General features: G+C 44.7%; 1 protein-coding gene across 5 annotated transcripts in view; it reads right to left on the bottom strand.

Moving 5' to 3' along the window:
• Nucleotides 1-16,473, bottom strand: part of LOC120898557 (ankyrin repeat domain-containing protein 11-like) — a 39,386-nt gene that overhangs the window by 10,093 nt on the left and 12,820 nt on the right. For 2 of the 5 annotated variants that reach the window (XM_040304562.1, XM_040304564.1), the window contains exon 2: nucleotides 7,064-7,564. The exons of the other annotated variants lie outside the window; for them this stretch is intronic. In XM_040304562.1, coding sequence (XP_040160496.1) covers nucleotides 7,064-7,196 — 133 coding nt within the window. In that variant the 5' untranslated portion in view covers nucleotides 7,197-7,564. The remainder of the gene's footprint in view (nucleotides 1-7,063; nucleotides 7,565-16,473) is intronic. 5 annotated transcript variants of the gene reach the window in all.

Here is a 16,473-nt window from a genome sequence, read left to right as displayed (position 1 = left end):
CTCAGTGACAAAACACTGCACAAATATATTCCACCAAGGGTAATTCTCCTTCCCAACTACAAGGACGCGCACCATACGTTTCGAGAGCAGCTCACACCAGTAGGACGATACACACGTCCCGGTTTCGTGATCTCTGGGACAGGGCAGAGGTGAGGGGGAGTGGAGAGATGGCCGGCATACCACCTCCATCCCCTCGAGGGGTGAGATTTTATGCACGGCCAGCGAATAGCGAGCGAATGGCGGCGTCGGCGGCGGCGGTTGGCGATTCGCAATAAATCACACTTCATTATTATGACGCGAGCGCTTATACAGTTATATCTCTTCTGTCGCTCTCTCTCTCTCTCTCTCTCTCTCTCTCTCTATCTCTCTTCCTTTCTCTCTGGCTTTCTGTGAGTTTTGCATTGTCCATGGCACTTTTAGTGAAGCAATAGTACACACTAGCAACCCCGATGGATGTTGCCTTCTTTGTTCTCGATTTTATATCCCCGCCGTACAGACACATACACACACACCCGATTTCCTTGCCGAGTGGCATTTTTCCGAGCGCACACTGGCTGTTCACCCTTACACGCAAAATTAATGCCCAATGGTCCGGATCGGTAGCTCTTTAGTGGGTTTTTATTAGAAATGTACACGAAAAGATATGGAGGATTACACTCAAGGCCGTTGTGTTCGCCGCGAGGGGTTGATCGTTTGGGTGCATAAGTAATATGATTTAGAATGACGTCTAGCAGTATAGACGTTGTTGTCTGTTTAAAAAAATCATAATTAAACATATTTGAACAAAACCATTTTATAGGGGGATATAATCCATTCTTCATCGTAATGAACGGAAGAGACGATGAGCTCATAATACATTGCATGAGGGTTTGTATAAATGTATACATAACATACTGTCGTGGCTCACAATAGAAAATAATAAATATACAGGGTTTTACAAATCAAAATTTAATACCAGCAACACAAACAATTTCAGTAGCTCTAAATTCAAATTAGCTTTTAAAAGTTGTTGTTTCACGGTCTCACGGTGTTGTTTCAAAAGCCTTTTGCATTATGTTGCAAATTCAAACACGGATTTTGAGATTATTTGATTGTAGGCAATGCTTTTATGCGTTTTAGCATTATACTTACCAAATATTACACACTCATTGCCAAAAATAAGTATTTTCTGTGCAACAAGTTAATTGTAATATTTAAAGCTGTAATTGCAATGCAAATGCTAGTTTTAGATAGGATTTCGTAAGAGTCATTCGCACCGGTCTGGTGGTACAGTCGTCAACTCGTACGACTTAACAAAACATGCCCATCATGGGTTCAAGCCCCGAATGGTGCCCCCATTCGTAAGACTTGACTACCCTGCTATGGCAATAAATAATTCACTGAAAGCTGAGCCCACTAGAGCAGTGTACAGGTAGGCCAGGCAGGTATTGACCGACAGCGATTGTTGTTGTGCCAAAGAAGAAGAAGAAGAAGAGTAATTCCATCCAACTAGTGGTGGGAGCTCGGAATCGGGCCTACCCGATTCCGATCCCGTGTTTGGAATCAATTCCGGAGCCGATTCCGACCCATGAATCGAATCCGGAGCCGATTCCGGAGTTGACTCCTGAGCCGATTCCGGAGTTGACTCCTGAGCCGATTCCGGAGTTGACTCCGAATTAGTTCTTGAATTGAAACAAGAAGTTTTAGAAGCGAAATCAGTCCGGAAATCTCCATGAGAATGAATCTTTTACAAGTAAATTTTTGTGGTTGTGAATACGTAGTATGATTGGACCCAAACGCCTATTTTTATGGCGATGCCGAAACTGACTCCGTTTGGAAGCCGATACTAATTTAGGAGCCAATTCCGATTCGAAAGCCGATTCCGATTCCCGAACCGATTTCGATTCCGCCGATTCCGGATCCGGAGCCGATTCCGAATCCGGAATCGATTCCGGAAACTGTTTCCGGATCTACTTTCCGGAATCGATTCCATAAAACTGCGGAGCTAGCCGAAATCGGAGCCGGAATGTTGTGTTCGCACATAGAGAAATGTGGCAATGTTGAACGACAATTTGACAATTTATCATCAGTAATACCTTTTGACATTTTGAGTTTTATAAATCTCTTATTTATCAAAACAGACGTTTTTAATTATTTATATGTAGTCCTGAAAAAGCCAGTGGTCCTCGTAGTTCATGAAAAGTAAATTGAAGTCTGAATTGAAGCAGACTCGTCCACAAAACCACAGGTATTACTCCAATTGCTTGACTTGAAATCATGATGGTTTTGAACATTTTGGCTAAAACATAACATCCATTGTATGATAATCTTCTTTTTTAAGAGCTTACTCAACGTCGAGTTAGTTTTTTTATCCAATATTTATATCTTTTTCAACCTTCTTGGTTCTTGGTTTGAGAATTAGTCAAGACAGTTGCCAAAATCTTCGAGAAAGTGTAGTGTACTATCAATTTAATAAGTCACTCTACCTTCGGTTGAAATCCCCTTTGACCTATTTGCGCGCGTGTTAAGGACTGGACCAGGTAACCAGAGTGTTATTTAAAACTCTTTTACACAATCAGGACAAATTTTGTATGGGTTTGTTGCCACTAAGTTTACCAACTACCCGACCAGGCAGTAGCTCCCAACCACCCAACTATATAATCAACCTTTTGTGCTAGTGGGTGAAGCTTTCAAAAGGATGTAATTTATAAAAATAAAACTCCACCACTCTCTTCCACAACCCCGCGCAGCAGCAATATTGCTTGGCTGCTTTCCGTCCGGCCAAAGAAATAAGCGGTAAGTAATAAAAACAAACAAACCCGGTCCGGTCCCCAGACACAACCCACACCATACCACACCACCGAGCGACCGACAGTCGTCGCAGCAGCAGTAGTATTCTTCCAGCCATTTTTCCAATGGGTAATTTTCCTTACAGAGCCACATACGGCTGAAATGAGGAACGGGGAAGTGGGGAAGGAATGTGTTCGCCGCCCCGTGTCCGTAGCGTGGCGGAACCAACAGAAGTAGTGGTGGTGGTCCTGTGTGTGAGCGGCGGCGCGATCAATGACGGTTGTTCCAAAGAGTTTGAAATGTGTAACATGATTTTTTTTCGGTGGATATTAGTTTCTCCAAAAGACAGAGGGAGAGAGCGAGTGCAAGAGTGCTTTTAGCTATAACTCGGTCTGCAGAGGACAGTTTTTCGCGTCCGTCAACGGTTTCGCCTTTGAAGAGCGTTTGTGTGTGTGTGTGTGTTGAGCTCGAACAACAATAAAAACTACAACGACCGGGAAGCAGCGCAACCTCCACCGAGCGTTCGAGAGGACGATCGAAGCAACCCGGAATGAGAAGAATGCAACCACCACTCGGTGCGCAAGTGCATTCGCGGTTGCATTCGCGCAAATTCGCGAGAGTGGAGAGCGAGAGACCCCCGAAGGAAACAGACCATAAACATACTCTCTCCCCCACCACCCTCACCCGTACGAGAAGCACGGTGCAGTCCAAGTGGGGTTTGGAAGGAAGGCAGTTTGGCTAAGTTTGGTCTACTTCTACATGCTGCTTTTGTGGCGATAATAAAATGGAATTAAATGAAATCGAGACCGGAATAAATTGGCACAAAACCCCGGGTTGACGGACCCACCGTGCCAGCTCACACACAGGGTTGGGTCAGCAGCAGGACACACACACATGAACACACTTTGTGTATTTTTCTGGCTATCTCTCGCGTTCTGTCTGTACCGTTGCCGCTTTCCACCGTACAGTCGCCCATCGAGGGCTTGTCCCTGACACGGAAAACACCATGGCTGGGCGGACTGGCAACTAAAACACACACACATTTGACCAACCGAAACTATCACAACACACACACAACACACACGCGCTGAAAAGTGTTTGTTACGCTTTTCTTTTTGCAACATAAAATTAAATAACAAAATATTACAGTTTTAGCACGCAGCGAAACGGAAAATCAATCAACAAAACAAACTTTCCCCCGAGTGGGAATGAAATTATCAAAACCACAGCACAACACACCGGCGAGAAAGCTAGCCTACGAGGGAGGGATGGTCTTGAGTATGGTTGACTTGACGCTTGGGTGGAAAAGTTTTTACACTTGGACTGATAAAACATGTAAAAAAGGCACTTTCGGTGAGCAAACAAGATCAGCAAATCAGCAAGAATTAAAATAATCTTATTTAAAAAAAGAAACAAAAGTTTTAAATAATACTGCCCAGAACGTGTTGCTAAACAAGGTTTTGAATTGTTTTTTTTTGGCTCGGCTTCAAGCAAGGCCCCACTAATCAAATGTTGAACGAAATGTCGCATAATTTTGCAGCATTTAGTGCGCGTGTCACATCTAACACATTTGATTAGATTAGAAACATTAAACACATTGAAGCTAAATTAGAAATTATCTCGTTTTAAATGATGTGAAACGAACCTGAATTCTCATAGGGCAACATTTTCATAACCCTGATTTAAATAACGGAGAGAGCTTTCGTGTACGTTTCATAGCAACAATAACAATTCCGCTAATAGAAAGAGGTGCAACCGCTCCAAACATTCCCGCAAAACAGCAACTGGAACTGCATGTGAGAGGGAAAAAGATAGGATTTTGAGGAGTGGAGGAAGCAACCAGCAAAAAGCCACTTGACCACAGTAAAAGAGGAACAAATGGCTTCCGTCTCCGACCCAAAATGGGCTGGGGACGTAACCATCATTACAACGGCATTGGCGGCAACGGCATGATCACAGCACAACACGGCGACCTTACGACGACCTGGAAGGGTGGGGAAGGTAGTGCGGCGACATGTACTATTTATCGCACTCGCCTGTGACTAAACCCACCTAACACCGCTAGCCGGCAGCTAACACCGATTGCCCTCTCTCTCGCTCGGTGACCCCTTGCTGCAGTCAGTCGCGGGTGCAGCCGGGGTGCGGAGTGCAGTTTTGCAGTCTTGATTAAACAAATATGCCACACTCTAGGTCCGCTGCATAGGTAAAGCGTCCCTGGGAGGCAATGGGAGTGAGGCGACAGAAAGATAGACCCAGGCTCTCTCTCTCTCTCGCTCTTTTTCCAGAGTTGTGTTGTGTTCCGTTTCGCGTTCGAGAACGGCCCTGTTGTCGCGCTCTGGGGGTCTGTGCTAATCCACTAACTCACGTCTCGCGTTTAAGTGTCCTCGAGAGGGGGGGGCGGGGGGGTTTGAGGTTGGAAGACAACACAACAACTGCAACTGTGTCCTCTGCGAAGCGGACACACGGAACGAACTGGAGCAGCGCTGTGTTGTGCGCGATTCCCGATGACAGAAATGGAGCCTAATGGTCGCCGGTGTGACTTGGGATTTGTGGGACACATTGTGTGCTGCGCTCGCGCGTTTGCGTTTGTGTGTGGTATAAGTTGCATTGATCCATGGAAAAAGCGGGGGCTGTCACACACTCTGCTGATAATGTCCAGAGGCGAATGGATTAAAGATTTTACCCTTCTCGAGAAGTAGAATACTGTCCACGGAACATGTTCCCTCCACTGTGGTTTTGCCTACACAAACACACACAAAGAAGCAAATTAGTGTAATGTTTGCGGTGACCTTTAGACACCTAGGCACACTGGGGTTGGATGTAAATTGTCACAAATAATTGTGAAAGCTGTGCCCGTAACGCGTAACATCTGCAGGCATAGACGTACATGTGGGTTGCTATTGTAATATGATTACGAAAATCAATACTAATTTCAAGCGAAATGTGCGCGTTTGACATATCCGCGAAACCTACCGTAATTGCTGGCCCGATGTAACAGAAACCAACCAACCCCTACTGACGCACCAAACATCGAATTCGATTTGTTTGATCTGATCTGCATCTTGTTTGGCTATACAACAGAGCAAATGTTAATTAGGTTCGCTTTTTTTAAATTAAAATTCTACATCTGATAATTATGACATTGATACAATGATGGTTATTGAGTATGTTCCAAGCAACCCAAAAAGGTTACAGCTACTCTATTATTTACTTTGAAGTATAGATAAACATCAAAAACATACATTTTGCCCAAAAAAATGAACAGAAACGTTTATTATTAGGACGATCTTAGCATCGAGATACATCAACATCGTAATTAACAGCATCATAGAGGCAGCTATCTCACAGCCCTATGGCAAGCGACCGATCTGTTATGTCAAAGGATGATGGTTCGAATCCAACCTAGTGCAGAATTTCTCTACCTTTAAATGCCTTTCTTTTAATGGCAGGAACTGCTTGTAACCGCCTACAAAACTCAACTCTGGCGTGTAACTCAATTTCTCTACTTTTTCTTTACGCGTAAAAGCTATTCTCGGAATTTAAAAAAACACGCTATTAATGTCTCTCGGAACAAAACGCTACTTCACGCAACATTCCCTAGGCATGCTCTCATGGCACCTGGTAGAGTGTAGGGTATCAATCATACTTCCCATTCACGAGAATGCACATCAAAACACTATCCGTGAGAGGTTGCGTGCTGCTGCTGCTTTGCAAGGTGAGTGATCATCATCAAAGCGTGCACAAGTGGCATGCAAAATTGAAACGCAAAATAGTTTGTTGCGTGCATCTCATCTCACCATATTCTGTCTGTCTCTCTTCTTCCTCTGAACAATAATCAGTAGCTCCAGTAGCAACAATAACAGTAGTAGCCCAGGGAAAACCCTTCACGCGCGTTCCTCGTTTGGGAGGATGACTTATGACGTCACGGTTTGCGCGCATCTCTTCGGTAGCCCAGACAGAAGGGGATATGCATGCAGGGGTGTCCTCGCTTCGTCAGCTAGTAACTAGTCACTAACGACAGTGTGCTGAGCTGGTCTGTAAACAACACACTTCAAAGTCCACCGTAATTAGATGATAATAAAGTGAAGCTGTGTGCAAACTGTGTTCCTTGCTACCGGCTGCGGGGGTAGGAGATAGATGCTGATGCCGCTGTGGCCTTGCGCACATTGCACCTTTAATAATCAGCTCCAATCCCCGTTTTCCCCCCATTACACTATTATAGGCGGCGGAGGTTTATCATCCGCTTCCAGGTTTGCCGAAGGTTCAGCGTGAGAGAGACTTTAGCATTATTTACCTTTGCTTTGCGATGCCGAAACCGGGCCGGTGGCGCCTGGTTCGCTCCTTCCCAGGTGATGTGTCTGCGCCGACGGCTGCTGCTGGTGCGATAAAACTGCAGCAGGTGCTACTAACCCCCCGCGGCGCTGCATTTCGATCGCGTTGGCCCCCGTTCGGGGTGGCGGCAGCTTTGGGGGCGCCAATTTCGGTATCAATTTACGTGCACTCTGCTTCACACCCCAGGGAGGAAGCTTTTTATCGTGTTTTTCTTTGCTTTAAACACACCAAGAAGCTATGACAGCAAAGAACCATCCACCACCACACCACTTGGAAGCTTGGAGCCACCGATTGCAATTGGAACCGAAAGGAATGTGTTCAACGGGTGTAGAGCGTGGCACCAACGACAACGATGGCGACGGCGTCGGTGGAGCCTACCATTGCAAACTGTCACTGCCGCCACACGAATGGCTGGAGAACGGATACGCTATTAAGCACTACATTAGCACACACTGTTTGCCGACTGTGAATGCAAAAAACAACACATCAGTTAAGGTAAGAGCACACACACAAATACGCTGGGTTGGGATAAACACAACACGCACACACACGGATTGTTCTGACGGAGGGTGATCGTACCCGACGAGTCCAGAAAATGGAAAGATCACTTATCAAACAAAAACGATTCGAAAAGGGTCCTCTAATAAATTGAACATTGATGCAGGATTGTCACGCGGGCAGAAAAACGCATAAAATTTTAGGAAAATAGCAACTAAATAGAAGCGCATTCATACACATCGATCATTCATCACAAAACAGCAACCTACACAACACAGCAACGGATTCGACTTTGTGTTGATTAATCGTTCAAGTGAAATCTAAAATTACGTGCAAAAACGGCCGAGAGAAGAAAGCAATTCTGTTGATGATTAAAAATAGTATGATTGAGTATCATATTTCTCTTTACAGTATAGCTCCTCTCTTTCTCTCTGTCTCGCTCAAATACGGCATTTCAGCTTCCTTCCTTCCGGCAGCACAATAATACTCTTCAACCGTACTTCACCACAGAAAACCTTTCCGTTGTTGATATTGTTGTTGGTGTTGTTGTTTAACTGCAATATATTTTTAGCATTCCCCGCTTAGCGAAGCTGAGAGCCGGAATGCTATTTGTGTGCCTTTTCTTTGGTATCTTGCAAATCAGAGAGAGAGCAACAAAAAAAAACACACATACTTTATGCCACCCAATCGAATCCATCGAATCCTCTACGTACTACGTACACTTGCACCGCAATTGAACGTCGATAGAAAGTCTCCCACGTGGGTTCGTACACATTTGGAAGGAAAATCAATGCTCCCAGTTCCAGCAGCTGTGATAACGTTTAACCTTTTTCCTGTTGAAAAATGTGCGACATTCGTGCCCCTTCCCATCATGCTTTTGTTAATAATTCCATTTATTTTGCACCTTTCGCCGTCACACCAGAACCACCACCCAAGCTCCAAGCGAACGATTGAACGATTCGCAAGGCGGACAAGACGATCGGCAGCAACAAGTACAAAACACCAGCGCACCCCGCATAGCACCATTTCGATCAGCTTTTTATCTGTTTCTATTTCTGGCTCGAAAAAGCAGCATCTGCCCCTGTAGGAGAACTGCTGCCGGGGCGTATTATGCCTACCACCAGCACACCTCTCGCCTACACTCACTTGCTGGCCTGTGTAGTTACATCACCACCGACCCTTGCATCTCGCATAGTGCAAGGGGTACTACTGGAGGCGATTTGGGTGGTACGAAATGAATCGCCACTACACACCCGCCCCGCGGTGTCGTACCTCTCTGGCAGGGCGGTGGGTGTGCGGCGCTTATGAAAAAGCCAACCAATAAGCCCAGGTGGAACCTTCCGCTGTAGACGTGAAGTACCTACACACTGTGACGCATATTATTGGATCTCAAATGAAGTTCGCTCCAGATGAGGCGCTTCAAGCAAACAGTGGCAGGAGACGCGATAACAAACAACAACTCTGCCGTCTCCTTCACCGACGCCGTCGCCGCCGGGTGTCTTGACCTCGGATGCTGGAAGGTAGACATAGCTACGTGTAAAGACGCGTGTTTGAAAAATCAAACTGAAAGCAAACCCTCGGCGCGGGACGGATGACGGACGGTGTGTTTTCTTTCCTGGAGGGAGGGCCAGATAACCGACAGCTGCAGATCGATCGTGGGCTTTGCTTATGAAGGTTCTTCCAACACCTCCCCCACCCATCCGTATGTATCTCATCATTTTTCCAACAACCTCGGATGGAAACTTAAATGACAATATCGTATTCGTGGATCCATAAGCACCAAAAGAGAGAGAGAGAGAGAGAAAGGGAGAAAGAAAAATATATTGACAAAAGCTGGTCGTAGGTTGAAGGACTTTATTGTTACCGGTACGATGGTACCTGTAGCTGACGTTTCGAAGCAAAATGGGCTAAAGAGATAATATTTTTTAGAAAATTGTCGCATGAAAAATAGTAAATAGCAGGTGTTTTACAAGATCGGATGTGTTTGAGCTACATGTTTCCAATAATTTTATTCGTCGTTGAGAATGGCTTTGTAGTATTAGAGGAACTGTACGCGGTACGAATATGATCCAAATTCAACAGTCCTTTGGACACAGCTCGTTGTAGCCGTGACGGTAAGAGAAGTGCTTAGCGCACTAGACGTTTCTGATCAAAACTCGTTTGAGGCGAGTTACCAATACAGCTCGTACTACAAAAAAAACTATAAATGTGGACATTCTGCTGCTGCACATCTTTAATTAGAATCAATATCAAGATTAGAATCAATAGAACTGCAAAAAAGGTCAAATAAGGAAAGAATGATAACTTTTGAAACTATATTACTGTTTATTTCTAGCACTTTCCATGCTCCATGCTGCGTTAACAACAAGATTTGCCAACAGAAACGGCTACTGCTGTCAGACAAAGTACCGATACGTCTCGACTCTCTCGACACCTGGGTGCGCACCCTCCCTAACACACACACACAACACCTATATCATCAAGCTTGACCGAACACGCGCACACGAGAATCTGCAGCTTTTTGATGGGCGATCGGCAATAAACATGCCACTCTATCACTATCAATTAGTCAAGATTATGTAAAACAACGCTCGACCGACCGAAGCTCTGCTGCCCCTCTCATGCAGTCGAATGCAATCGGATGCACTGTCTGCTGAGGAGGGAGGGGGGGGGCGGAATGTAGATGTGTACGCGCGTGTGCTGCCGATTGTCGTCCGCTCCTCCGCACACCAGGGGGAACAATTTGCATTTCTCGTCCGCAAACCCCTTGGGAGCACAGCAGAAAAAAAAGAAGCAAAACGAAGGAGGGAGCACACTTCTGAATGGGACGGCGCTTCAGTGCGGCTGCTGGTTATCAACACCGTTTGCACAAATAAATAAGCGACTTAGCCGCTGCGGGCAAACTGCAAATGGGAAAATCCAACACGAAAAGCATCGATCGATGAAGTGAAGGAAAGCCTAAACCCCGCCAATACACTTAGGTGGCGATATTCCCACTTTTAGTAAGCTTAATGAATGTGTTCTTGTTCCTGCTCGGTGTGTGTGTGCATCATAAGCACAGTCGTAGCACAAAGCCACACATTAAATCTCTTTTCATTCTGCTTTCTTTCCAGAAATGGAGCGTTAATTCGTGACGATCACCAGTTTCTCTGTAACATAAAACCCCCTAAATGCATTTGCACCCTAACCACCACTACACCCTTACTTGGCTAAAGCCGGGCGATATCTTCCGATTGTGTTCCAGCCCAGAAGAACGTAAACATTATTCGTTCGGGACAAAAATAAACAGATAAACAAACGCAAACAAATAAACTTCCTGTGTGTGTCTGCATCATGCACTATGCATTAGTGAAGAATAAGGATGGCGAGAGAGAGAGAGAGAGCGAGACAGAATATCACAACCATCACGCACCAACCACCACGGGCACTAAGCTCCACTTCTAGAAGACTAGTGAATAAACAGCAACAAAAGAAGATAAAAACCCCAATCTAGACTTCGACACAACGAAGCGCAGCCAACGACGAACGATAGTCCGCGTCACCCTGTCTCAGAAATTGTGCAAGCACAGGCACAGGCAAGCAAAGATGCACCAAGAACACACGCTGCTACACTGTGTGCGCCATTTGGTCGTGCAAAGATCGCGGGCGAGATAACAACGCACACACACACACACCACGCGCTCGATGAAAATCCGATAGCAAGAAGCACGTTCTGCATTGCAACTGGGAAGGCATCTTGCCCAACCCCACTGCTGGCAACAGAAAAACCGCCACACCGCCGCGGAACAAAAAGGAGCGAGAAAAGTGAGCGAGTTGCACTTTCCCTGCTGTGTCCTCGCGCGGGAAGAGTTTTCGCACCCATCGGAAACACATTAATTCCGTTGCGCGGTAATTGAATTGAAATAAACAAATTCAAACGAACGGTGGTGCGGAGGGACCTCTACCTCTACCCGAGAGTGCTTGTGGATGGGGTGTGCTGAAAATACCCGTTTTCCACCCTTGGTTTATTTGGGGTGGTTGTGTGGAGAGGCAAGACTGTATTGCACACACACACACCGCACACCGTTGATGCAACGGTGAACGTGAGATGCATACTGCTGGGAGAATTTTCACCGCAATCCACAGAAAAAAAGGACAGCGGTAAAGTTCTTTCCAAAGGTGGTAAGCATAAACACACACACACACAGAGAGAGAGAGAAGACAACGGATCGGAACAGTTTTTGCAATATTTTGCGCAGCATATAGTGCTTCGGTAAAAAAGGGAAAATGGCCAGGAACGGAAATGCATGTAGAGAAAGGTAGGATCTTTGTTTGAGGTATGAACGTAACAGATTTTCCTCCAAAGCCGATGATGCTTCAGCCTCAAGGGAACGGATATAGTTTGATTATTTTAATTACTAATTCAATCATAAGTGATGATTTCGACCAAGCATTCCTACAATTGGCTGTCTATCGTTAATACGACCACGATGTAGACAAAGACTTCAAAGCCCTATATTTTAAGATCTCTGATTTCCTGATCATTCGTTTGATCCTACTTCTTAAAAGGTAAAAACCTCCTAACAAAACAAAAACAATAAAACATGCAAGTTCTTTATGTGGTCCAAAAACAACCCTACAAAGGAAACCAGTACCTTCAAGCTGTTCCTATTTGTTCAGCTGGTTCAGCTTCGATGTGCAGGTTATGCTCGAGAAAGAACATACCGACTCGGGGCAGACTCTGTAGATAAAAGGGACACTCTTTCGAAGCAACAGCAAACAACAACAGACACAAACACATGTTAACAACATGTGTGTAACAGTGTTTTGATGTGTTGCTCTCGGCGGGAATGGAACTCATTGAACGAATCCATCGACGATAAAGACAAGTACGTCAAATTTTAACACACTTTTACTGTGGGGCATCGCAAGATGAAGCGTTGAAGGGGGGGCAGAGGAGGGAGGATTTCATTTTCGAGGGATTATGCGGGGTTACACACAGTGCCGAAACCTTTGGACCTTTTTCTCACTACCTTTTTGTTGTAGTTGTATGCAGCAAGAACGGTATAAGGTTTCCTCTTTTCCTGGGTTCGTTTGTTTTGTTCGAAAGGTTTTGCTGTTTGCAAGGAATGGAACGGTGGTGTTCGTGTGCAAATAATACACACGACTGGTGTCAGTTACAGTAACGACGAAGTAGTTGGGTAATTTTAATTAAACAGTAATTTCAAGAAGCTTTTCAAGTACATTGGAGGTCAATGCTTCTTTCGAATTGCATACGAATGGACGTTCAGGAAGCATTTTCAAACGATTCTAAATAATGGGAAGTATTTAATTACAGCATTTTAACTACATACTGCTCATTTCATCAACAATTGCAAAAAAAAAACTTTCGTGAATAAATAAAAATCACAAAAATGACCAAATTAAACCAAACGAGTACATGAACAGTTGGTATCCACCATCGTATGACCTGGATGAACTGCTTCATTGTGGGATTCACTCTCAGCACCGCCGCATCCACCTCGCTCTCCTCTTGCACTTCCCATAACAAACTGCTGGACTAAAGCCTTACGATTCTTCCCCCATTTCTTGTCTGCATCGCTTACTTCGCCAGATGTGTATTAGCCCGGAGACCAGAAAAAAGAAGTGACACTAAAAGTGTCATCACGAGACGGGTGCCATGAGGCTCGTGTCATCTATTGAGGATGATAAGCCGGGTGACAATGATTAATTAGCCTAATCTGGGCGACTTTGTTGCTTCTCTTTTCTTCTCGGTTCCATCTCAAACTCAAAGAAGCTATTAGCGGCACCAAATTGGCTTTTCAAAGGTTGTGAGATGAAATAAACAAGATCAGCAACGATTTCCCTTAAATTCAATTAGGCATAACACGGATGTTATGAGTTGCAATCTCGAACGAACTATTTATCTGTTTATATTTTACTGTTTTTTATCTGTTTTTTTTTAGGAGTTACTGTTTCCTAACTATTAAGTTTATGAAAATTAAAGAAGTTTCCTGATACTCCAAAAATCTATCACTCCATACTCAATTTCATTTTATACCGGACAATTTAAAATGAGCTCAAACTTGACACAAATTTCGTGCCAATAACACACTCACTCCTCCTCCCTTGTCCATTTGTTTAATTACGCTACATACATCACTGAGTAGCTGAGTGAACCGAAAATGAGACGAACGAGTCCTTGATCGTTATCGGTGAACCTAACGTATCTCACCGTGCAGTTTCTGTGGCTCACGGTGATAATGTTCATTTTCCGTTCTCCTCTTCTTTGGTCGTTATAAAATGGACTCATTTTTATATACTTTTTTTTAACACCATTGCCCATACAAAACCGGATAAAACCGATATGAAATTCAGTATTCAATCCAGATACACAAAAAAACGACCACTTCTTGCTCTTCTTCTTAATCGCCCATTCATCGTCGTCGACGGTGAATACTCCGAGAGAAAGGTACACGATACAAAGCAGAAAGCACACACTCTCACACAGACATTAGATTCTGTTCGCACAAAAAGCAAAAAACGAAACAACATTTAAAAAACAGCGTCAAACGCACCGCTTTGTTTCCGCTCCTGTTTACGCAGCGAACGAAAGCGTGAGAGAGCGTGAGAACGAGCTGTACTATCTCTACAGCTTACAGGCACGGCCAGTGAGCGTGCAAAATGAATGAATCGATGTGGTGAGAAAGGTAATATAGGGGTGGAGAACCGATTGGGGAGGGCGAGGGATGACGCTTTTTTCTTTACGGTACGTGTCAAGGGTAATGCAGTTTGTGGCATTGGCCAGAGCGAGAGTGCGTGCAAACAAAAACCATTCGCTCGCTCGTTCGCACCACGGTCGCACTGACTCACCGTCTGCCCCAAAAAAAAACACCAAACACTCACACACACACACGTAACCACAAATGTGCAACGAGCATGTGTAGAGCTGCCTGGTTGTAGGTGTTGGGAACGAACGAACGCACGCACTCACGCACGGATGAATTAAATTTTAGGGGATGACATAAAACCGACCGGGTTAACAATTCATCTCGCCCTCGGGGTGGGGTGAGGGGTTTTAGGTGTCATATTTAGCACTTGAAATATAGGGGTGACTGTGACCCTAACACGACTGCGTGTTTGTATTCGTTGGAAAACGGTTTCATACGGAGGGAGTATTATTAAACCCCTTTGGCACAGTCTTATCAGCATTTCTCCGTCGTAAATACTTATTCCATATATCGATAAACCCATTCGGCACACACCGAGCAAATATGTACATATACAACCACACTGCCCAGTGCCAGAATTTATCACAATCGGAGAGTGGGCTCAAGTAGAGAGCAAGCCACCAGCACACCACGGGCACAACACTAGGGTGATAGCGCGTTGCACAAATACACTTTCTCCTCCACCCGGTTCCGGTCGCACGCGTGATCGCTACCATGCAACACTTACTAACACCATCAATACTAACACCAACACTTCTATCTAGCGCCCTGTTCACGAGGACGGTATGCACTACTAACCTACACCAAACTCTCCAGACGCACTTGTGCTTGGATTGTTACTCTCTACCTCTGTCTCTCTCTCACAAACTCCGTCAGCTGTGCCTGTGGAGGCGGCATATCGGATCTTGCAAGCACTCCCTGCGAAGTTGTGTTGGTGTAGGCGAATAATAGTGGTAGTGGTGATAGAAACAATACCCTTTAGTGTAGTGGTAGCAGCTACCACACTGTATACTATTTCCGATCGTTTGTATGGGACTGTGACAACGCCAAATGATATCCAAATGCTCTCGATACTGCCTTTTTCTCTCTTTCTCGTTCTCTCTATCTCTCTCTCGTTTTCTATATCAACATTTTATTCTTCTTCCCAATATCGGTGCAAGATAGAGGATGTAGTGAACACTCATTAGAGAGTGACTAAGTGGCACCGTTGGGGGATGAAAATGTACCAGCAACAACAACAACAACAGGGATATGAGAATTCAAATAAAAGAGCAGTCAGTCCTTCACAGGAATTCAAAATCAGTGTGGTTTTGATTAAATCAGTTGTCAATTAATATGTGTTTTTGCCAATCGCAAGTGAGAAAGGCATGACGTCAAGAATATATACCTGATTGTAATGGACAGTAAAGCAGATGAACCAATGGTTCGATGCGTAGACGCACCGGCGCTTACGCGACGGGACAGGTACGAAATCTCTTTACAACTACAAACGAAAAACTTTTAGCTTTGAATTTTCACATACGTTCATACGTTCTGCTCATCTTCCTCTCCCGCAAGTCAACCAGAAAAGCCTAAAAAATCCGTCAAAAAGAGCGCACCCAGGGATGAATTATTACAACAGCGCCCGGTGGTGGCAGCTTCTCTTCTGCTTGCCTGCACCATATCGTCGCCGGCGACGGGACGACGACACACCGCACACCACCAACCATTATAATTCGCGAATTGCAAAATCTCCCCCCAATCTACCTTATCCTCAGCTCTCTATCTCTCTCTCTCTTTCTCTCTACTACATTGGCATATCATCGTGATATGATGCTCGCCGCACACAACAAGATGCAAGCATCTTTTTTTACGGCGGCAAAAACCTCGTCGTGTCGTAACGACATTGACCAACCAACCACACGAGGGGTGAATAATATATTACATCGGCATTCGGTGACGGTCAGGTTTTGGGGATGGCAACGGAGCATGCATTCAACGGCGTATCAAACAAAACTGACCACAACTGGATTTCTTGCAGGAACAGAAATACATAAACTTTAAAAAATATCCAAGAATTTGTCAAAAAATAGAAAAACACTTTATAGTTTTATAAGTTTTATAATAAAAATCAAACAAAACGTTGCATTATTTGCACAATTAAACGTAGAGATTGATATATGGG

Source organism: Anopheles arabiensis, chromosome 2 (genome assembly GCF_016920715.1).
Source record: "Anopheles arabiensis isolate DONGOLA chromosome 2, AaraD3, whole genome shotgun sequence".
NCBI lineage: Eukaryota > Metazoa > Arthropoda > Insecta > Diptera > Culicidae > Anopheles > Anopheles arabiensis.
Note: the sequence above shows the minus strand (reverse complement) of the source record. Positions and strands in the feature narration are given on the sequence as shown.